This window comes from Phragmites australis, chromosome 6 (genome assembly GCF_958298935.1).
Source record: "Phragmites australis chromosome 6, lpPhrAust1.1, whole genome shotgun sequence".
Classification (NCBI taxonomy): domain Eukaryota; kingdom Viridiplantae; phylum Streptophyta; class Magnoliopsida; order Poales; family Poaceae; genus Phragmites; species Phragmites australis.
The window spans coordinates 42,456,370-42,477,191 of NC_084926.1; the positions used below are offsets into that span (position 1 = coordinate 42,456,370).

The window sequence follows — 20,822 nt, forward strand, 5'->3', positions numbered from 1 at the left end:
CGATCTCTACCCATATATCGAAGAAATCATAAAAGATTGCAATCCACTTTTATGGGAGATTGGCAGCGAAGCAAGGATGACGCTTTGACTCTACCTATGATCACAAGGACGAGACGGGTGATCCCATGCCATTTGTCTTCACTATTTGGTCCGGAAAAGTGAGATACGGATTTCACTGAAACTCTTTCCAAATAAATTAATTGTCTTATATGGTATTGATACTACACTATATTCTGCAATTTAGATGAGGATTGTACCTGAAACTGGTACTCTTCCATTGTGGTGTTTATTTCATGAAAGTTTACGGTTACAACATAGCATTAACTTTTTTTGTTCTTGAAAGAGACTCGAGGATCCCCAACTGATTTCCAATATACTTCACTTGTTCTATTGCGGAGTTGAGATATGGCACGCTATTTTATATTAGCTTCACAACGCGTGATGCATCTCTAGAAGTATGAAGTACCTATTCTTATTGCTCTTGCATCCTCTCAAAGTTAATATCAACCATGGTCTTGGTGATCTTTTCCCCTTTTATCTGATGTCACACATATTACGTTCTTGGAATGTCCATTGCTGGAATCATTCCGGGGTTGATAATCTTGCCATGATAATACATGAGTCTTGCAGGCTTTACCTGGTATTGAAGCAGCAGTGAAGTCCATGAGAGTTGGCGGTCTTTGCCGTGTGATCATTCCACGATCGCAGAGATATCAAAACACAACACAAGAACCAGTTCCTCCAAATGTAACCTCCTTGCTATCAATAATTCTAAACCTATAAATATATTTTACTCGTGCTCAACTGAAGTTTGTTCTGTCTAGCCAACTTCTAATCATTCCTTTCTGTTGCATGCACCATGTATTAAAAAATATGTTCGCTATTGTTACATTTTCTTGAGATACATGATGGTTTAGATTAAGAAAATATCTATTTCATATCTGTCGTTGAAGGATATAACTGGTACTACCTCATGTACATATTAATTTTACCTATCGTTTCATGTGCAGTTCTTTGATAGGCAGAGACTATTTACTACTATATTCAGCCCGACACGGTCGCAAATGGCGAGGGTTCCACTCTTGGTACACTTATCTTCGACATCGAGCTAGTCAGCATAAGGCAACATTCATAACTGTTCTGCCTTGTGGAGGACCAAAGAAGCTCTAAGCAAGAATCCGACCAACCATGCTTCTGTTCAACCCATTACGTAATATGTCTGAAATATAGTGAATATTGATCCATTCCTTGATCAATCTCAATTGCACAGATACAGATACAGATTGTAAGGAGTAAGTTTGATATGGGTTCTGCTTCTGTTTGAAACATCTGTAATACTGGAAAATCTGATTGTACTTGCATGGTGGAACAGACTGGTAGTTGCTTTTGAAGAGCAGAACATTGGATGAGAGATGCCTCTCCTGTGTAGAACACTGAACACAAGGTTGTTTGATATATAATCTTAATTATAATCAGTAGTAGTCTGAAGAGGTTAGAGATTCTCTTTCTTGACTTTAAACCCTTTTTTATATAAAAAAGGTGGATGCTTTGTCATGATCTAGGCATGTTCATATAGCTTATTCAATTAAGTTGCAACATGATTGTCCGGCGCGTGGAGCACACACTATGCACGCAATTGTGTCGATGGGAAGATTGTAAGCACGAATGCTATGAAATACTTTCACAACTTTCAGCATCGTGACACCTGAAAGTTGTCTACAGGCTCTCTCTATGTCAAAACTCAAAACACTTCTAGCGCGAGAATTTTACAGGAATTATAAACCCCTTTTTGGAAATATTATGGCGAATGTGGTGTAAATTGTTTCGGAACGAAATTTTCAGGTCAGGTTTGTGCCCTCGTTGAGTCCTAAAAACGATTGGATTTTGTTGACCACGAAGCTGTTGCTTTCATCTTGTTGGATCACTGAAAGTTCAAGTATCCAATCGACGCTTACTAAAAGGAAAAGCTAAAAGGATATAGTCAAACACATAGTAATAGCGTGTTTTTTTAAAAGAAAATTTTATAAAATCTAGTCTCACAGATAGACTTTTTTTTTCATGTTACGTATTTTTCTTTTTCCTTTTAATTACACGTATTAATCGTTAAATTAGAAAAAAATAATATAGATTAAAATCTTATAGAATTTTTTTGATAAAGGTTCCGTATAATTTCCTTCGGGGTCATTTCGGTTAACTCCAGAGAAGGAAACTTCCCTTCTTTCTTCTATCTGCAAGAGTTTTTGGTGCGAAAGAAAGAGAAGCGAAGTGCTGGTATCTCGAGCGGCTCCCTCCCCGCGCGCGCCACCTCTCGGACCCGAGTAGCCGGTGAGTCTCCTCTCCGCGAGCCCACCAATTCGCGCGGTTCCAGAACCGGAGAGTCTCGCGGTCCCGGTTCTTGGATCCATCAACGCGGCGGCGCGAAGTTTCGCCCCGTTTCTTTGGGTTCTTGGATGCGTTTGTTTCCCCTCTCCGATTCTGTCTCTCTCGCTCGCTCGTGCACCCGTAAATCTTTTTGGCGATTCTTTAGCTCCGTTGCAAGAATCTTAGGTGCCCAATGGCGGATCAACCGCGGGCACCGGCCATGGCGCCGGCGGCACCATGACCGCCCGCCCGCGCCGGTGAAATCGAGCGGACGCCGGACAGACGCCGGCGTTTGGCGCGTGGGTACTCCAGCTCCTGCGCGGCGCGTTTGTTTCTTGGGCTATAGTATCTGTGGCCAAAAGTTCATTGCTTAGACAGTAAGCATGGGATCTAAAGAAGGTAGTACTGGTAGATTGTGATACCAGCACCTCCTCCGTAATGGCTATCAGTTTTGCCAAGAATCCCTTCTTTTGAAAATTATGGTCACCTGGTGGCTTATTATTTTCCTTATGCATGAAATGGACACTAGGAATTTGTACGCTCAAATGCCAATCTTGGTATTTCCTTTGGAGTAGTACGGATTACAGCTATGGTGTAATTTTCTTCTTCACAGCCGGTGGTGGTAATTCGAAGTAACAAGCAGTAGAGATGTCTCAATGTATAGATGGATACTGCTATTGTAGAAGCCATTTGATGTTGTGTCTTGAACATGAGTTTGTTGTTCACTTGTTTGCTACTTGCTGCCATTTTCTTTATAGTGGTGCTTGTTGTCGGTGTTATTCTGCACCACCAAACTGTTTGTTTTTTAATTGCAGCCTAGAGTCAGCCTGTGCATTCTCGATGTCCTTTCTGAGGTAGCATGTCTGAACAACAGGATCATGTTAGCAAAAGGTCTTGCTCAAGTATTAGCAGCAGTACTCAGGGGAGTGAGGAGGAAGTGACCATTGGTACCCTTATAACTGAAGCAACCAACAGTGGAAAGAGTCTTGGAAGGCGCCTGTCCCACTTAGATTCAATCCCGGTACTAATCTTACTCTTATTGAATATGTTTTTCTGATTATGTTGGTGCCTTCTGCTTCCTAGAAGTTTACCTTCTGGATCTATTATATTTCCTGACAGGAGAAATTCCTTACTGAGTTGTTTAGCATGAGATAGGACATGTCTATGTAGCATTCAATAAAGATAAAGTACAATAATAAACAATACATTTTCATATATACTCCTATATTTATTACAAAAACTGTTCTGTACTTAGGTATAGAATAGTATTACCTGCGTTCATTATTAAATTAAATTATTATGCTGCAAATTCAACTACTGGCACTTACCAAGTTACTGATGTCCTTAATGGCAGCACACTCCACGAGTTAATGGGAAAATTCCGGATGTTAATAATACAACAATAGATCATGAATCATTATTGGAAAGGTACAAGTTTCATGGTGCTCTTTCTTTTATCCTCTGTTTTTCCGTTAGGTTCATTTATCTCAGACTTTTTGGTGACAGATTGGGCACTTATGGCTTAGCTGAATACCAAATAGAAGGAGATGGGAATTGTCAGGTTATTTTTTTACATGCTTGGCAGTATTAATATTTCATTTCTGTGAAGAAAATCTATTAGATATATTTTTATTATATTCTAAATTAGCCACCTAGCTCTCTGTAGATTAATTGATGTATGGTACGTTCATCTTCCATTTGTACTGGTAGATTTAGTGGGTCAGTGGGTACTATTGCTCGAATCTATCCTCTATTTAGCTATTTGTAATTTATTGTATCTTCTTCCCACTATGAGCGTATCTGATTATAATGTTTCAGTTCATTTACAATGTGGAGTTTATTTGTCTTCGACTTTTCTCCATTTTGTGTTGTGTGTTTTTATTACAGTTCCGAGCTCTGGCGGACCAGATATTCCGCAATCCTGACTATCACAAACATGTGAGGAAGGCAGTAGTGAAGCAGGTACATCCCTCATTCTAGATCTCTTGCCAACAGAACTCACTTATTTTATAAGAAAATAGCTTGATATGATGGTATCTTAGTGCTAGTTTCCTGGGTATGCAACTATTCTGAAGTATTATCTTTCTGTTTTAGCTAAAGGAATTCAGGAAACACTATGAAGGCTATGTACCGATGGAATATAAGGTTTATTTGAAGAAAATGAAAAGGTTCTAGTCCATACTAGATTCAAGATGCCTAATTCCCAGTCATGTGAAACATTCTATTTGTTGCTCATGTCCTGATGCGTACCTTTCTTATATATGTCACTGCAGATCCAGGGAATGGGGAGATCATGTGACCTTACAGGCGGCTGCAGACAAGGTAACATAGCACTTTCAAGATATCTGATTGGTTTCTATGAGAAAACATTTTGTCTACTAGTTTTGGCATTATTTATCTTGTGACGTTTAGTTCTAGCTGTAGTTCAGTCTAACGTTTCCTCATTAGTCCATCCTAATAAATCCCCCTTACAAATTCGAAGCTAATAACAAATTGTTTGCTTATTTTGTATATATAGTTCTTCAATCATTGCTTTCGAACTGTTTCTGTAGAGTACTCAATTGGTATATTATTATAGGAGTAGTAGGCATCATATGTATTTTTCTAACAGCAACTCTTTTTATCTCTTATATCAGTTTGGTGCTAAAATATGTCTGTTGACGTCGTTCAGAGACACATGCCTTGTTGAGATAGTCCCCAGAGATGCCACTCCCACAAGAGGTTGAAGTTGGGTCCTCTCAGTTTATTATGTATCAACTTTTGTATCATTACTCCATCCATTTTGTTATTGTGGTTTTCCTTCATTATAGAGCTTTAGCTAAGTTTCTGGACATCCCATCCTTATAAATAGTATCAGTATATGATAACAGAAAAATGTGGTGTTTTATCACTCGCTCATCCTTTCTTGCAGAGCTTTGGCTAAGTTTCTGGTGCGAAGTACACTACAATTCATTGTATGCAATTGAAGGTGAGGAGTATATTGCTCCCTGATTTTATTTTATTTTATTGAACGATTTGCTCCCTGATATTCGTTGACTTGTATTCCAACAATTTGTACTGCGGTTTTTCTGTGGCACACTAGTTCATCTGTAGTCATACTCTATACTTTCAGATCTGCCGACACGCAAAACTAAAAAGAAGCACTGGCTGTTATAGCTCAGTAGGCTTCGGTGATTTCTTGGATTTGCTCTTGGTCTTCTCTACCTAGCCCAGCAGCATCTGTAACCTTGCTTAGTTTTGCCATTTTGCTAATGTTGTAAGTTGTAATGTGACCTGGAAACAAACTCTTGTAAGCTTATGTACAGTGAAGTGCCGAATTTTACTAGTGCAGTTTTGGGCTGTTTGCGTGTTTCGGTGGTCATTGCGTTCTCCACATTTCTGTGGTGTTGACGCTGTGTAATTTGTGGCGCTCGCCGGCTCGCCGGAGCCTTTTCGCTTGGCAGTGCAACTGATGGATGCAGCACGTAACGAATGGCGCGCACAGTCTGCTGGGACGCTTTGCTAAGCGGAATGCAGAAAGTTTTCCTATTCATGCGGAAACTGAACAATTTGCTGTGAAGTTTAGACCATGAACTTTACAGGGTGCAACTGCCGCCATAGTTTCATTCAAGCAGATATAAGGGGAAGTTGCTTCTTTATTTTTGCGAAAGATGCAAATTGGTTTCAATATCCATATTAAAAAATAGAACCGACTGACCATAGGATTAATCCTGGAAATATGTAATAAGAGGATTTTTACTTTTGTGGTAGTACCTTTGATTGTGGATCATTGCGGTTGGATATTACACAGCGAACTCACATGTATTGCAAATTTGCAATCACAGTAAAAGCTCTCATAAAATAAACACAGACTGTGCGCGCCATTCTTGACAGGTAACCAAAAAAAAAAAGGAATTTTTATATATTTCCAACTCCAAAAATTGACGTTTCAAAATCTTCAACGGTATAGATGCAACCTGTTATATTTTCCAATTTAAAGCTCAGGATATTATAATTTGCCATTTAGTATTTTATTCCATTATGTGTTCTGAGTTTCGACCCCGCCAAAAATTTCCTTCCACCCATCCCCACTTCTCATTCCCTTGTCCGTCCTTTTGCAGAAACAGCAAAAATCTGGGGCAGGACCCTGTTGCAAAGAGGTTGCAATAGTGCTGCAGAATCAATGGTTTCAGAACACACAACCATCTTAGAAAAACAAACATAGACACACTGCAAACAAACAAATACACTTCAAACAAATGAGTAAATCTGCTTCTGAAACCAAAAAAACTGAAAAGGTCCCGGATAAACGAATCATCACACAGAATTTAGCTTTACAAACTAAAGACTGTCCAGTACATGCCAATGCTTTTCAGAAAATCTATAGACACACACAAAGTATACAGACAGCTCTTGGCCGAAATCTTTCACAAGTGTGGCATGTCGGTTCCATCTTCAAACATAGAAGCACCACAAATTAGCTGCACATACTTGTTTCGTTTGTAGATGAAAATGAAATACAGCCAGGGATTGTCCACTCCCGTTTATGATCATGTTCAGTCAAGTGTTATATGTCAAATGTCAGTGGCATGAGACATTATTCGTTCCATAACTTAACCTTTGAAGGCTTGTATCTGACATATCTGTCATCCATCTCTGTGGCCCACCATCATCGCAAATGACATTGTATGCATAGGATGAAAGCCCGACGTTCTCGCCACATGAGCTCGCCTTTCCCAGGTTATATAACCTTTCTGTTCGGGATAGCACTACAAGATTGGAGAATGTTGAGAAGCTGTTGCCAACAAACACATCTGCTCTCAAGCAAACCTCAAAGTCAATGGCAGACTTTATAAGATACGGTTGCCTATCATAGATGTCGGTAACTCCAAGTTTCTTCTTCTCATAAGCGACCATACCCACTCTCCACCCGCTGGTTATTGAATCATCCTCAAGAAGGCTGTCAGCTACTGCAAGATAGACTGCGACTGGCCGACGCAGATCCTTGATCTGTGAGACCTTGTGAATGATCTCTTCTTTACTGCTGCAGATTTCATTTGAATTGGACCGCTGCTCCCACTTCTTGCAATGTATCATCCAATCTTTCTCTATTCTCATGTGAACAGCAATGTACGGCACATGCAGATTCGTTGAACCATCTCTCCTCTGCTTACTATGAGAAATTCCAACTTCATTTCTTGCCCTTTGGCCTGCCTCTCTAATCTTGGATATCACCTTAACCACTTCAGTTTCTATCTCCGGAGCTAAGACAAGGCAATCAAAGATCTTGGCATAATCTTTGACTCGCCAGTGATCAGGCCACAGAAATGGATGTTTCCCAACAATTTTAATGACTTCAAAGTCATCTGCCTTGCCCCCTCTGGATTGCTGCAGTTGATCCAAGTCTCTCTCCACTGTCCACCGTCTACCACTCCCCTTTTGGAGTTTGAAAGGCTCAGTTCGATTTGAAACTTCTGAATACCGAGCTAACCTTACAAAGCCATGACATTGAGAATTGAACTTGTTAAAGTTAAACACCTTGTCAAAACTGATAGGCTGCAGCAAGTCAACCTCTTTGTAGAAGAGTGAAGCGCTCAGACTTGGCATGAGAAGAGATCTGTTCAGGAATCTTGCAGTCAAGCACGCTCTGGCAAATGCAATCTTCTGATTGTTCAATCCCCATATAATTTGTGGGACATCAACAAACTTGTCTTGCCTAACTCGAGGAAGCAACTCAGGGGCTGCTGACTCATAAAATTCTTCCTTCTCAGATGAATTTATGGCAAGAAAAGGAGATATGATTGCTCTCAATACAATCAGGACAATCACTATCACAAGGCCTTTACAAATGACAGGCCTTGTGGGCAAGCTAATGAGCTTGAGAAGCTTAAGTTCCAGTAGGATGCTCATCGAAACAATGCTTTAAACCCTTCTCATCTTAAGGAGTCTTTTTATCACCCAACCATGCAGATTATCTCAATACTGGCCTATGCTGCATGATAAACATTAATCTTCAAAATCTTTCTGATGAAATACAAACTATGCTGCAATATAACAGAATCATTGCCCAAACAGACTAGCTTTGGTAACTTCACAAATTCTCCATAGCCAATGTTGGCCAGTTTGGATCTTTCAAGCACTAATATCAGAAGACCTCTTGAATTTCTCCATTATCAATTTAGTACAAGCTCAATCCAAGAGACTGCAATAACAAAGGAAATAAAGATATGATTTAATATTGTTGTATACTTCCATCCATTTTACGATTTCATTGTAAAGAAAAAATTAGGTATATATATAAAATAACCCTTTTCACTGTATTTACCTATAGGTCCACTGTCAACCTCAAAATGTTAGCATGAACTAATGTCCCAAGGCAGATATACCCAGAGTCCCATGGTTCACAGGACCCCACAGAGCACTTGAGTATGCTCAAGAACCATACCGCACAAAACCAGACTGAAAGCAGCGACTGATGTAGGGCTTTACACAAGATGGGGCAGCAGGGCATCAATGCAACAAGGCTAAAATGCAGCAATTAATAGATACTGAAGCGGAGCGACATGTTTCCAGTGTACAACATGATAATAGAAGTTCAGGTGATCATATCCTATGTGGTGAGAGCACGAGTCACTGAGAAGTGAGATCAACATTGCGGGAGTTGAGGATGAACAGAACCAAACTATAGGGATGACTCAGCTAACAAATCAGCATTGGAGTGGGAAATTTCTTCCAATAATGGATGCATTCACACTAGTTGGATGGAGTTCCGCGAAAGATTTGTACGTGATACAAGAAAAAAATTATCCATGCGAAATCAACCCTGCAAAAAAAAAAAGGAAATTTGATTATATGTCCCAAAGTTGATCAACCTTCGATAATATATCCGAAGTTGATTATCATTTGATCATATGTCCCATAAGGATTAGTTTATAACAAAATTTCATATTAGATAATAAACTTTGTTACAAATTAGTTCGTGTAGGACATATGATCAAAGATGATCAATTTCGGACATATTATCAAAGGTTATCAACCTTAGACATATAATCAATTTTCCCCAAAAAAAAAAGTTTAGGGCTTTCTTACCAACACCAGAAATCAGTTCGTATAGATGCCCAAGGGATGAGACGAGGACAAGGACGAGGCGTTCGTGGCCCTCACAAACGACCCTACGCGACTTCGGTCGCCGGCGGCGATCTCTTTACTCCACGGCGAGTTCACCCGGAGGGGGAGGCAGAGTGACCGGAGGCTGGTGGAGACGCACCTGGTGCCCGATCTAGGGTTGGAGGCGGCCCTCGTGCTTCGCGGCGCGGCGGCGGACGAAGCCGGCGGCGAGCGGAGGAGGCGGCGGAGATCCGGGGGGGGGGGGGGCAAGGGGGTTCACGTTGCGTGAGAAGACGTGGTCGCGCGAATGGGACGGAATCTTATGAATTCGGATTTGTCTTGGCGGAGAATTCTTGTCCGGTTGTCGTACGCCCGCTTGGAATTAAGTTGGAATCAGCCATTCCGCAACACCCAACGAGCTGGAATTTGACTAGGTAAGGGCTTGCTAGTTGCTACCTATTTAGGCCCTGTTTGTTTCAGCTAGAGATTCGGAAAAGCAGCTTATAAAAGCTGGATTGTTAAAAGCTGGATTGTGAAAAGCTGGATTATGAAAAGCTTTTAGACTGTAGATTCTAAAAAAATTTAATGGACAGTTTAGTAAAATGGACTTTCACAATCTATCAAAAGCTGAAGAAAACCAGCTTCTCAGATTATCACAATCCAACCAGCAGATTTTAAAAAGCTATAACCAAAAGCTGCCTGTTTGTTTCAGCTTCGGATTATAAAAGCTGAAAGCCAGAATCCGAAGCTGAAACAAACAGGGCCTAACACGGATACTTCAATACGTGATCGTAGCTGTATACGATCTCGTATCCGATACGGATATAACTCAGATACATATTTCATAGGAAAAATCAAGATTCTATAGGAATTGAAGAATATTACCTCTTCTAAAGGCATGTTTCTTAAGAATTTTTAAAGTTGGTTTTCTCTATCAGTAGAAATTCTTTAAGTTGTAGTTATAGATAAATTGATGATATTTAGTTTAGATATACTATTATTATTTTGAAATAAAATAGTTATTTAAACTATTTTATTTAATCCTATAAACTTCAAATCATACATAAATCTCGAAACTGGAATGTTGTCAAAGAAGGTCTAAACATGCCACATGGCATTGCTTGGAACAGAAGAACTACGTACGAACGTCGCAAGAAATGCTGATGTACTTGTAGGAACTTCATCGTTTCTCTTAATTAGATATGTTGGACCAGATCAACTTCCTTGTTTTCGTAGAGTTCGACCACATCAACCGATGAACCCATCATAAACGCCAAGTAGATTGGATGGATCACAATGAAGTTTTGGGAGATTTAAACTGCTTTCTGCATAGTCATGGCAAAACTCCTGTGAACTTGTGTTTCTGATGGTTATTCAAATGAGCGTACAACAGTTCAAAACAATTCCCTATGCAAAAAACCTTCAACGATAATATTTGACAGGTTCGCTTATAACCAAAAACTACAATCCGGCGTGCCCATATCTTGGTGATTGATGTGAAATCCGGTAGGCAGGGGCGGACCGACGTTGAGCTTTAGGGGTGCGCAGGACACCGGGTGATTTTTGTTTTTCAGTGATACATCATATGTACCAGGTCTCTAGGACACCCTCTAACTTAACAAATAGAACACCCGAATCTCTAGACTAATAAGTGGGACACCCGGTTATTTTTGTTCTGGGTCCGCCACTGCCGGTAGACGCATATTTTTCACTTGGAAACATGTCAGGGAAGGAACAATGTACAGTTGAAGAAACGATGCCATTTGCAGACTTTAACAGCGAAAACCGAAGTTTATTAGGAGGGAAAGAAACTATAGGGCTTTACAGATCAACAAAATAATTGTGTACAATAGTAGCCGACTACACCTCTCACAACTAAATGCTTCAAATACATGTTGTATGTAGTTCTTGATCACTGAGAATCTGATCTTGCATGTCATCTGCAGCAGGCAAAGAGGAGCTCCTTTGCAGTCCATGTCACTTCTGCAAGATCTTGCAATGACTTGATTGTTTCTTTCTTCAGTGGGAAAACCTTCTCCATGCATTCTGTCAGGAGGAAAGCTTGGCTTAGAAATGACCCAGCTTGAAGTAAAATGGCAAATGTGAAATTACTATACAAAATGAGCCTTGCTAATTTTATGTTGCCGCAGAAACATCAATATTTTAGCCTTCCTTAGGTAAGTCTTATAGATCACCAAAGGAAACATTGCTTACATTATAAATCAACAATCCACATGATAATTGCACATCTTTTAGAGGATTAAGAGCAGATCTTCTTATGGTAATACGAAAATCACACCCCCTCGGATGAGTTTGATAATAAGAAAATTATGAATATTAAATCTTTTTTATTTAAAAAAATTGAATCTTTCCAGAGAGGTAAAATTTTTAACATTTCATGAGATCAATCAAATTTATGTGAATATCTTTCTAGTAGAAAAAACTGCATACTGTAAAATGAAATCGTGGTATGAACAACAGTATTTTGGAGATGGCCAACAGAAATGTACCTGGATGTCTCACCACATTCAACAGTGACAGTGAAGCAAGCACCCTCTCCTCCAAAACTCTGTCATAATTTAAGCTATATAGAAGCTTAGGTGCAAGAATGGAGCACGCTAAAGGCTGGAAATCGTTGCACCCACGCAGAGGGGAGAGGGAGCTGCTCATCCATGTTACAGTGATGAGGCACGATCGACTCAGACTGGGGATTCCATCAGATATGCAGTTTGACAGTGCCATGAGGAACCTTTTGCTCCCACTGTTCAGTAACATTAAGGCAAGTTTCTTCAGCCATTCTTCAACTACCTTTTCTTCTTCCTGTAATTAGGACAAACATAAGATTTGAAAAAAAAAACAAACAGAAACTAATTTCCGAACCAAACTGTAAGGTAATCATAAAGCATGGTCTTCAGACATTAGAATGTACCACTCGGGCACTCTTATCTTTGAATATCTCCGTTCTCCTGAAGGATTCTGATAGGGAGTCATCTAGACCCGCTCTCTTTAGTAGCCATGCTTCTGCTATGGGTTCTCCTGAGGCTGAAAACCGTCCTGCCAAGATCAGAAGAGCTCGAGCACACTGTTCTTGGACCTTTCTGCTCTGCGAACCGTGCTCGAGAGCAGCTACCATAGCTTCAATCGCTTCCTCTCTGTAAACACTGTACTGCGAAGGATCTCCCTGCAATAAAACTACCGTATGGGGATCGTACAAATACAGAAAGCATGCCTGAGAAAAGGAAGAAAGGGTTTATCATTCCATATGTTACCAGGAGATCAAGCTGAAGTAACATGGCAGCTGCTAGCGGTTGTTGGACAAGAGGAGCCTGCTGGAGATAGACCAACAGAATATGCATTGTATTTAAGCAGCCACTATTTTTCAGCTCCTTGAGGAACTCCACAATTTTGGTAGTTCTGTTTGAAGAAGGAAGAATTAGTTCAATCTCAAGGAAGTTTTAGAAATGTTTTTCAAAATTTTGCGAGTAATCTGTTTTGTTTTGCAGCTTCTATTGCCACAGAGCGGGTTTGTCCCTCCGCGTCATGTCCATATTCGAACTATTTCTCCCTTTTAATACAATAATACACAGTCCTTCTACGTATTCGTGAAAAAAAAAAGAATATCAACATTACCGACAACGTAGAGCTAGTTTACCTATTAAGGCAGACCAGTTCACTCATCATGTTAAGGGCTGCAGCACTAGCCTTGTTGTGATTTCCAGCAAGAAGTCGAACAATAGGGTCCTTCTTCAGATTATCAGCTAGGTAGTGTCGACAAGTGCCATCAGCTTGAATACATGAGGTCAAGAGAGAGACACAGATTTTGCTCTCACAGGCATCACCAACTTCAAGCCTGCTCATGAGCAAGTCCAGACCACCTAGAGCAATCATCTGCTTTGCGTTCTCAATGTTTCTGTCGACATCAAACCCCATAAGGAGCTGATCTAGGAAATAGAATGCAGCTATTTTTGGCGCGCATTTCACAGAACACAGAAATTGCACCTCGTCACCGCACTCCAATATGTGCAGTACTAGCGGTATCCAGTCCAATGATAGCATCTGCTTAGCTTTAGGCTTCATCATATAAAGCACTACAGCTGCCTTCAGGAACAACTCGTTGCTTCTCAGAAGTCTCAAGAAAACCTCAAGCTGTGGATCTGCATTAAGCATAATCTGTCTGATCACCTCATTTCCCAAAACTAACTTTCCCATTATCAAGATAGCTGACTCCAGTACAGCATCATCTTTTGAGGTGAATGTAACCTCGAGAAGCCCTTGAATAAAAGAAGGACATGACAGCCAGGTTACAAGATTAGGATCCCCTTGCAAGGTTGAACATGCTCTGGCAACTTCATGCACAGCATACTCACACTGCCTAAGACTGTCTGAATTGGATACCACGGATATTGCTCGTTCTAGAGTCATTGTTAGCTCGTTGCTATCTAGCTCTTCCTCGACAGACACAACTTCCTTCTTTACTATTTTAGGATGATTGATAACTTTCCTGCTCAGATCTCCCTGACAGGTGAATAGCCGAAAAGAGTAGGATTTCCGTGGTGTAGGTGCTGTTTCTGGAATAGAGCCTTCTTTCCGAGAGCGGGAATGCTTTTCTTGGAGCCCCATTTTACTCTGTCTACTCAAAACATGCGTAAGTTAAATAACTTTAAAGGTATATGCAGGATTAACAATTAGGCTTTTGTGAGAAATGAATATTTGAACTTAGCATGCTTCAAAAATAAATAGCAACAATAAAGCAAATGCACCAAACACACATGTGTTTAAACCTTTTTCCTAGTCTATGAAGATAGTTTTTGTTTTTGTTTTTTTAAGATGTGTTTGGACTTCAAGTTCCATCATGTCACTTCTCGGTCAACATGGTGAGCATGCAAAGACAAGCAATTCTAGGAACTGGAGGCAGTTGCCAAACTTGCTTAAAAGATAGCTAACCCGGGTAGTTAGGGCATTTCTTTTCACCTTCTCTGTAAATCAGAATTAATGAAAAATTGCTCGCTTTTCTGTGAAGATAATAAAACCTGATTGCAAGAAAGCGATGTCAGAGATAACATAGGAGTAGCTTTACAGAACTTATCAGTATTGCAAAAATATTAACAAGAAGAAAATACTTTTTTGCTAGTGTTTTTCTGTCTACACTAGAAATCCTTTACTGGTAAACTCAGTCAGTTAGCAAAATTATTTTTATAAATATACACCTACACAATCTGAATCACCAATCAAGTGAACAATAAAACTAGATGAAGAGGAAGATGTAGAAAAACTGTTTATCAGGTACCAAGAACAGTAACAAGTTTGGAAAGCAAGATAATACAGTGGCATTCTAATACTATATGCGAATCCCGAACCAGGATCCAAAATTTGATGACTACTTGTGAAAACAAATGAGGCATAAAGGATACAATGTTCTTTCCCTTTCCGTGGCAACTTTTCGAATCGAATAGTTCAGTGGAAACTAAAAACAGGACTCTAGCTCCATGCCTGTAACCTTAAATAACTAGGAATGTAGCCAAAACTTCCTAGGCACAACGCCCTAGAAAACAAAGATGATGCTCGACTGGGGCTCAAACAGCTATCTTTCTGGCATCATTTTAATTATCAGAACTGCAATCAGTGACCGCAATTTGTCACTTATCTAAAACATGCTTGTACAATTCCAACAAACATATATTACTATGAGCCTAATCAGCTACAGAAGACAAAGGAACTGTTGACTCACATGAGCAAGCTTCTCCGTCTTCAAGCTCACTGAATTATCATTCAATTCTACATCCAAATCCAAAATCAATTCAGTCTCATCGTCCAGCTTTTCGTCTTTGACATCTTCCTGCTCGAGTGCTGTGCCGAAAACCGCATTGTACCTGTAAAATTCAAATAACCCTGAAACACTCTTACACCAACTGACTGATGATAAACTGTGTAAATTTCTTTCCAGTGCAATCTACGGCAAGGTTGACCCACAGGTTTCTGTTGATTGAGGTCCTGCGTACCGATGCCGAGTGCTTCTCGCAGGCATCAAAATTCCCAGGCATCGAAGGCAATGGCACGGAGGGGACAAGAGGCGCATCGGCCCCTGACTTGAGCCACTCCTTGTAGTACATTGCAAACTGAACCGTGCCACTGTCCATATGATCATTGTAGAGCCTCTGCAGGCTCTTCATCCTCTTGCTCCGGTCGTCGGCGCCCCAGTCGGCAGCGAGGTCGGCCTCCTTGGTGAACCATACCTTGAGATGGAGCAAATGGGGAAGGAAGACGTGGTCCCAGAGGTCCGGGAGGAGGTTCTTGCGCGCAAGGGAGGGCGCGTCGACAAACACCTGGAGCAGGTGGCGCGCGGAGACGCGGTCGCTGCGCTCCATCTTGTAAACGACGGAGAGATAGAGCTGCGAGCAAGCGGCGAGGTGGGAGTTGGGCACCCCGCAGGTGCGGCCCTCCGCGCGCCCCGCCGCGGCGACGGGGCGCGGCGCGTGGAGCGAGGCGACGACGCTGAGGAGACGGATGGAGTTGCGGAGCGAGCGGATCTTGGCGTCGCGCGGAGCCTGGGCGGCGCCGTCGGCGGCGAGGCGCTCGATGCTCTCGATGCCGAGCTCGAGGTTGGCCAGCACGGCGTGCCCTGCGCCATCGCGCCGCGCCGACCCCTCCGCGGCCGGCGCGAGGCACGCGGCGCACTTCTCCCGGAGCCCCCGCCGGAACTCGGAGTCCTTGAGGAACCTCCCGGCGTACCCGGAAAGCACTGCCACCACCGCGTCAACCGCGCCGTCGTCGCCGCTGGCACCGACCCCCGCCTCTTCCGGAGGCAGCGAGGCGTGCCTGCTCGACCTCGACCTCGACGCCGCTCGCTGCAGCCACCGAGCGGCCCGCTGGTGCGGCGCGGGGAGCGCCTCGACCTCGGTGCGCTCCCGCGCGAGCAGGTCACGGAGGGAGGACGACGGCGGCGACGACATCATGGCTCTTGGGCGCCTGCTGTCTGAAGCATCCGCATTTGTGTTTGGGTTTGGGGAGGTGGGTGAGTAAATGCAGGCGCGGTTAAGGCGTGGGGACGCTGATCCGTGGGCCCCACGGGACCACGAACGCATGCAGAGGAGCTGGCGATCAGAAAACCTTGTTCACGCGCGGACGCGTTGCTCTGTCCTCCCACTTTCTATTTTAGATTTTTAAAAAAAAATCGAATAATTTTTTCGAACAAACTTCTTTTTAAAACTTTTCTCGTAATTTTTTTTGAAAAACTTATTCAGAAACCTTGTCTCGATAATTTTTTTAAAAAAACTTTCTAAAAAAAGTTGTGGAGAGAAAACTTTCCAGAATAGAAAATTACGAGTTACTGTAATAACGCGCGTATGCCAAATAGCACAGTTTGGTAGTAACAGAGCAACTGGTTCTGTTTGCCCCTAACCTGTGTGCTCGTCATCCGTACCAGTGAATAGTGAATTTTAGTAACGGTAATATAGAACTCTACGTTCATAGGTATTTCATATGAAATAGTGAATTTTAGTAGCGATAGTACAGTGTTTTATGCTGATAGTTATTTCATATGAAATAGTGAATTTTAGTAGCGACAGTATAGTGCTCTACGCTGATAGGTATTTCATATGAAATAGTGAATTTTAGTAGCGACAGTATAGTGCTCTATGCTGATAGGTATTTCACATGAAATAGTGAATTTTAGCAGCGGGACTATATTGCTTCACGCTAATGCGACCAAGTTTGCAAGATTTTCATATGAAATAGTGAATTTTAGCAGGGACATTGTATTGCTCCACGCTGATACGACTAAGTAATTTCGCAGGAATTTCGCATGAAATGGTGAATTTAGCAGCGGCAAGGAACCACGTTTGTCATGTACACATACAAGTTTGATGTCTTGTTAGTACAGGAACACAATTAGACGGACCATCTATCTCCATGGGTGGGCACACCTTGAGACATGGGTGTACAAATGCATATCAATTTTTTTAACAAAATATTGACTATATACATTGTTGATATTAGTAGTTGTTAAAGTTTAATAATTACGTACTATATTCAGACTCAATAAGCTATTCATATTTTTTAATTTTTTTTCACTATCGCAGTCCACCATCTCAAAGTCTAATTAGTCCTCAGTAAGGCAATAACAGATCGGATTTAGACAGATAAAGCTCTTATCATATTCGCACCTTTTTTTAGGTTCGAAGTCGAGAGCGGATATTGTAGATACAAATTCAAATATGGATTGTTTCGGAGTTGAAGTTGAACCAGAAACAGACTAAAATAGTTAAATATTACTTGCCCACGTGGCCATGCAAGCAACATGTCGATAGAAATTATGCTTGTTAGCATTAATATTGTGTGAGTTTCATCTCTATTTTGAAGTCATCTGTGAGGAACCGTACAAATAGTATTTGAATTAATCATTAGGTTAATCATTTGCTTGATCACGACTTCAACGATTAACCCGAATACCGCTTCGGTAGTCCCGACACGTGTTTTGTGCCTAAGATCCAAACACATGCCTTCCAACATAATACATCACAACATAGCTTAATAAAGAGCGAGTAATTAACAGTATATTACAAGTTCTTTAAACATGCAACGGTTTCTAACAATTTACAGCAAAAGGAAAGCAACAACTACGCAGTGAAAACATAAACCTATACAATAAAAGAGAGTGGAGCCACGTGCCCTTAAGCTCCACCCCAAAAACACGACATCCGAGAGTAAGATGAACTACTCTTGTCCGCCATCCTGATCGTCAGGCATGAAGTAGCCAAACACGGCTCTTCCTCACCAACAGCACATAAAAACACAGACATGAGTACGAAGGTACTCGCAAGACTTAAACCACATAGAGCATATATACATAACTCGACTCCAAGGATTATGCATTGAGCCATTAGTAAGAAAAAAAGCCATATAGTTAAGTTAAACATAAGCGGTAAGCAACCTAGATATAACCTAGATATATATGGGTGAGCAACTAACTTAACCAACAAAACATAATTCTACCATGTAAAAATCAACTGAACATAAGTAATTGGAACCATTATGAACATACATGTAACAAAGACCAACTTAACCATCTCCCACATATCCAACCATCAACCACAAACGAAAACTCTACGACCGATGCAGATGGACAGAAGCATACTCATGACTAAGAGCGCTGCATTTTAAAAAAAAATTACACCCTGCAGAGGGATACTCTTGGACCCACACGACTTGAGGACCATACGGCTTGCATGACCACACAAATCTATACAAGGGGTTATTCATGTCAATCTTTCCCAATAAACCCAAACTATTTGGATCATACATCGCTCGGTACGAAGATACTAGAACTACTTCCAGAGCAAACTAGCACCTCTTACAAGCCCGCTCGCTCACACAGTCAATGTTCACGCCCAGATGATCACATCTACAGAGGTATTCGGCTCTGTTTACCATTAGATCGGCATATGGTGAGTAAGGTAAGTGCTAAACCCGACTATACCGACGATCGGTGCTTAAACGACGTAAGCAGTCTACGGTGTTCGGGTTCCTCTCCCGGCCTGCCCCCAGGACTTTCTTCCAAAGCAGATAACACCCCTAACACCGTCCACATCTCGTCTCATACTCAACCACTCATCCAATCATCTCAACATCATTAAGCATTTGTATCCATAAGTGAGCCATATGCTCACGAACAACGGATGCGCCGTCGTTCGACTTCTTAGACATCGACCAAGCTACCAAGATTACAAGGATATGGATATGCAATTTAACATAGGTTCTACCCCCACCAACCTGACACTGATTTACTAACCATGCAAACATATATAAGGCATAGCTTATCAATTTTAGACTTTATTCAATTGAACAAAAGTGTGCAATATACTTAGTTGCTTGCCTTGTTGCTCCGGTGACTGCCTAAAATTATCCAAACAATACTCGCAGAAATCCGGTAGATTGGTGTCATTTTCAACCACAGTCGTATCACGCTCCGACTCCTTGTTTATTAAAGAAAAGCGCATGCAATGATGAGCATAAGTGAAATGTAATAATGCATGCTACAATATACAAACGAAGAAATACCATCAAATATGACACATAATGCATGAAAATATTTTTGCTAGATATAACAAGTCATAAGGAGACTAGCAAAATTGGTTTCATCCATTTTGGGCTTGCGATAAATTAACGATAAATTAATGAAGCTTTAACATAATTAATAAATCTTAGAAATTTAATTAACTATTTAATGGATAGTGATATTTTTAATAGGTAGATTAGGTTATTGTGAAACCAACAAAATTGGTTTCATAATTTTTGGAGCTACAGAGAATTAATTACTATGAATTTTACAAGTTTTAGCAAGCAGTAAACTGTGCTAAAAATGGTTCTACTGAGTTGATCGCGGTCAGACCGCCGGAAAATCACGGTCAGACTGCTAGCGAACAGAGAGGTTTGGGTTCTGGCGGTCAGGCCGGTCCGAGGGGCGGTTGGACTCCTGGAATGACAGTCAGACCGCCAAGAAACGCGATCAGACCGCTGTATGCGGCCATGGGAACTTGGTGAGCTCACCAACGACGATTCCGGTGGCTTTTGGGATGGAGATTCGGACCTAGAGCACCCTTTTGACCACCTCTACCTCATAAGACCACACGTATAAGCCGAAATCGACCAAAACTTGACTATTGCTTTCAATGCTCAAGAACACTAGAACTTCACAATCTTAGCTCTAAATTCGAAATCTATCCAACCAAAACACAGATTCTTGACATATATGTCTAGGGGACTTATCCAAGGTGCTTTGCCGAGGTTGTGGACCATCGATTGAAGGAGGAAATAGAGGGAAATTGTTCGAGAAACAAAGAAACCCGGTATTCCTCACGTTTCAATCCTAAACACCAAAAGACATCAAATCCGGCCCAAATCCTTCGGGAAAACGAAATTGAATTGGAGGAATGAATAGCTTATGAGCTCGTGATCGCGTGAGTACCACATGCGAGATTCTTCTCTTGAGATTGGATTTTGGGAGAAAGGGAGAGAGAGCTTGAGAGGGAGAGAGGGGGCAGCTCCCTTGTGCTTGCTTGGCCGGTTGAGCACGGGTGGGAGTGAGGACATGGGGAGAGGGAGTGGGAGCAGGTGGATGCACATGAGTGAGGGAGAGTGAGTGAGGTGTGGGGCCGGCCAGCTAGGTGGGTCCCACATGTAAAAGAAAGAAGTCTATTTTAACTGTGAAATCCATTCTTTTCTCTCCCGAATTCACTTCTCTCATCCGAATGACTTTAAACGAATTGCACTAGTTCGCCAAAAACAAATTTGCCTCGAGTTTAATCATGATGCTAATGACGCACAATTAAACTTAAATACATGATTATGCTATTTAGGATGTGACACCATTCATCATC

At 41.4% G+C, this 20,822-nt stretch overlaps 3 protein-coding genes across 7 annotated transcripts; 1 reads left to right on the forward strand and 2 right to left on the reverse strand.

The window, feature by feature from the left end:
* The first annotated feature begins 2,187 nt into the window (after positions 1–2,187).
* Positions 2,188–5,944, forward strand: LOC133922608 (OVARIAN TUMOR DOMAIN-containing deubiquitinating enzyme 11-like). 2 transcript variants are annotated; one of them, XR_009910510.1, is made up of 10 exons: positions 2,188–2,325; positions 3,177–3,382; positions 3,716–3,789; positions 3,868–3,922; positions 4,249–4,323; positions 4,456–4,529; positions 4,635–4,683; positions 4,998–5,088; positions 5,273–5,329; positions 5,474–5,944. XR_009910510.1 is itself a non-coding variant. In XM_062367999.1 (10 exons), the coding sequence occupies exons 2-10, from the start codon at positions 3,221–3,223 to the stop codon at positions 5,515–5,517; spliced, it is 675 nt and encodes a 224-aa protein (XP_062223983.1). In that variant the 5' UTR covers positions 2,188–2,325; positions 3,177–3,220; the 3' UTR covers positions 5,518–5,746. The 2 variants fall into 2 exon arrangements, 1 of the variants encoding a protein (XP_062223983.1); XM_062367999.1 differs by having other exon boundaries at positions 4,998–5,082; positions 5,474–5,746.
* Positions 5,945–6,590: 646 nt separating this feature from the next.
* On the reverse strand, positions 6,591–9,804 carry LOC133922609 (O-fucosyltransferase 23-like). Of its 3 annotated transcripts, XM_062368000.1 has the most exons (3): positions 9,430–9,804; positions 8,666–9,163; positions 6,591–8,542 (listed from the first exon to the last, which is right to left on the reverse strand). In XM_062368000.1, exon 3 carries the CDS (start codon positions 8,248–8,250, stop codon positions 6,922–6,924), a length of 1,329 nt encoding a protein of 442 aa, XP_062223984.1. In that variant the 5' UTR covers positions 8,251–8,542; positions 8,666–9,163; positions 9,430–9,804; the 3' UTR covers positions 6,591–6,921. The 3 variants fall into 3 exon arrangements, with proteins under 3 accessions (XP_062223984.1, XP_062223985.1, XP_062223986.1); XM_062368001.1 differs by lacking the exon at positions 8,666–9,163; XM_062368002.1 differs by lacking the exon at positions 8,666–9,163 and having other exon boundaries at positions 9,608–9,714.
* Positions 9,805–11,143: 1,339 nt separating this feature from the next.
* On the reverse strand, positions 11,144–16,448 carry LOC133922611 (putative E3 ubiquitin-protein ligase LIN-1). Of its 2 annotated transcripts, XM_062368003.1 has the most exons (8): positions 15,418–16,447; positions 15,176–15,317; positions 14,419–14,477; positions 13,100–14,077; positions 12,717–12,861; positions 12,377–12,628; positions 11,958–12,267; positions 11,144–11,493 (listed from the first exon to the last, which is right to left on the reverse strand). In XM_062368003.1, exons 1-8 carry the CDS (start codon positions 16,398–16,400, stop codon positions 11,384–11,386), a joined length of 2,979 nt encoding a protein of 992 aa, XP_062223987.1. In that variant the 5' UTR covers positions 16,401–16,447; the 3' UTR covers positions 11,144–11,383. The 2 variants fall into 2 exon arrangements, with proteins under 2 accessions (XP_062223987.1, XP_062223988.1); XM_062368004.1 differs by lacking the exon at positions 14,419–14,477 and having other exon boundaries at positions 13,100–14,073; positions 15,418–16,448.
* Positions 16,449–20,822: the final 4,374 nt, after the last annotated feature.

Bases quoted from the DNA above. Each gene is read 5' to 3' on its own strand.
- LOC133922609 (XM_062368001.1), bottom strand. From the start codon at position 8,250: ATGAGCATCCTACTGGAACTTAAGCTTCTCAAGCTCATTAGCTTGCCC.
- LOC133922611 (XM_062368003.1), bottom strand. From the start codon at position 16,400: ATGATGTCGTCGCCGCCGTCGTCCTCCCTCCGTGACCTGCTCGCGCGG. The intron at 14,478-15,175 runs GTGAGTCAACAG...TCTTGCAATCAG, and splicing joins AGACGGAGAAGCTTGCTCAT to GTTTTATTATCTTCACAGAA. The intron at 12,862-13,099 runs GTAAACTAGCTC...TTCTTCAAACAG, and splicing joins GAACTGGTCTGCCTTAATAG to AACTACCAAAATTGTGGAGT.
- LOC133922608 (XM_062367999.1), top strand. From the start codon at position 3,221: ATGTCTGAACAACAGGATCATGTTAGCAAAAGGTCTTGCTCAAGTATT. The intron at 5,083-5,272 runs GTTGAAGTTGGG...CCTTTCTTGCAG, and splicing joins AGATGCCACTCCCACAAGAG to AGCTTTGGCTAAGTTTCTGG. The intron at 5,330-5,473 runs GTGAGGAGTATA...CTATACTTTCAG, and splicing joins TTCATTGTATGCAATTGAAG to ATCTGCCGACACGCAAAACT.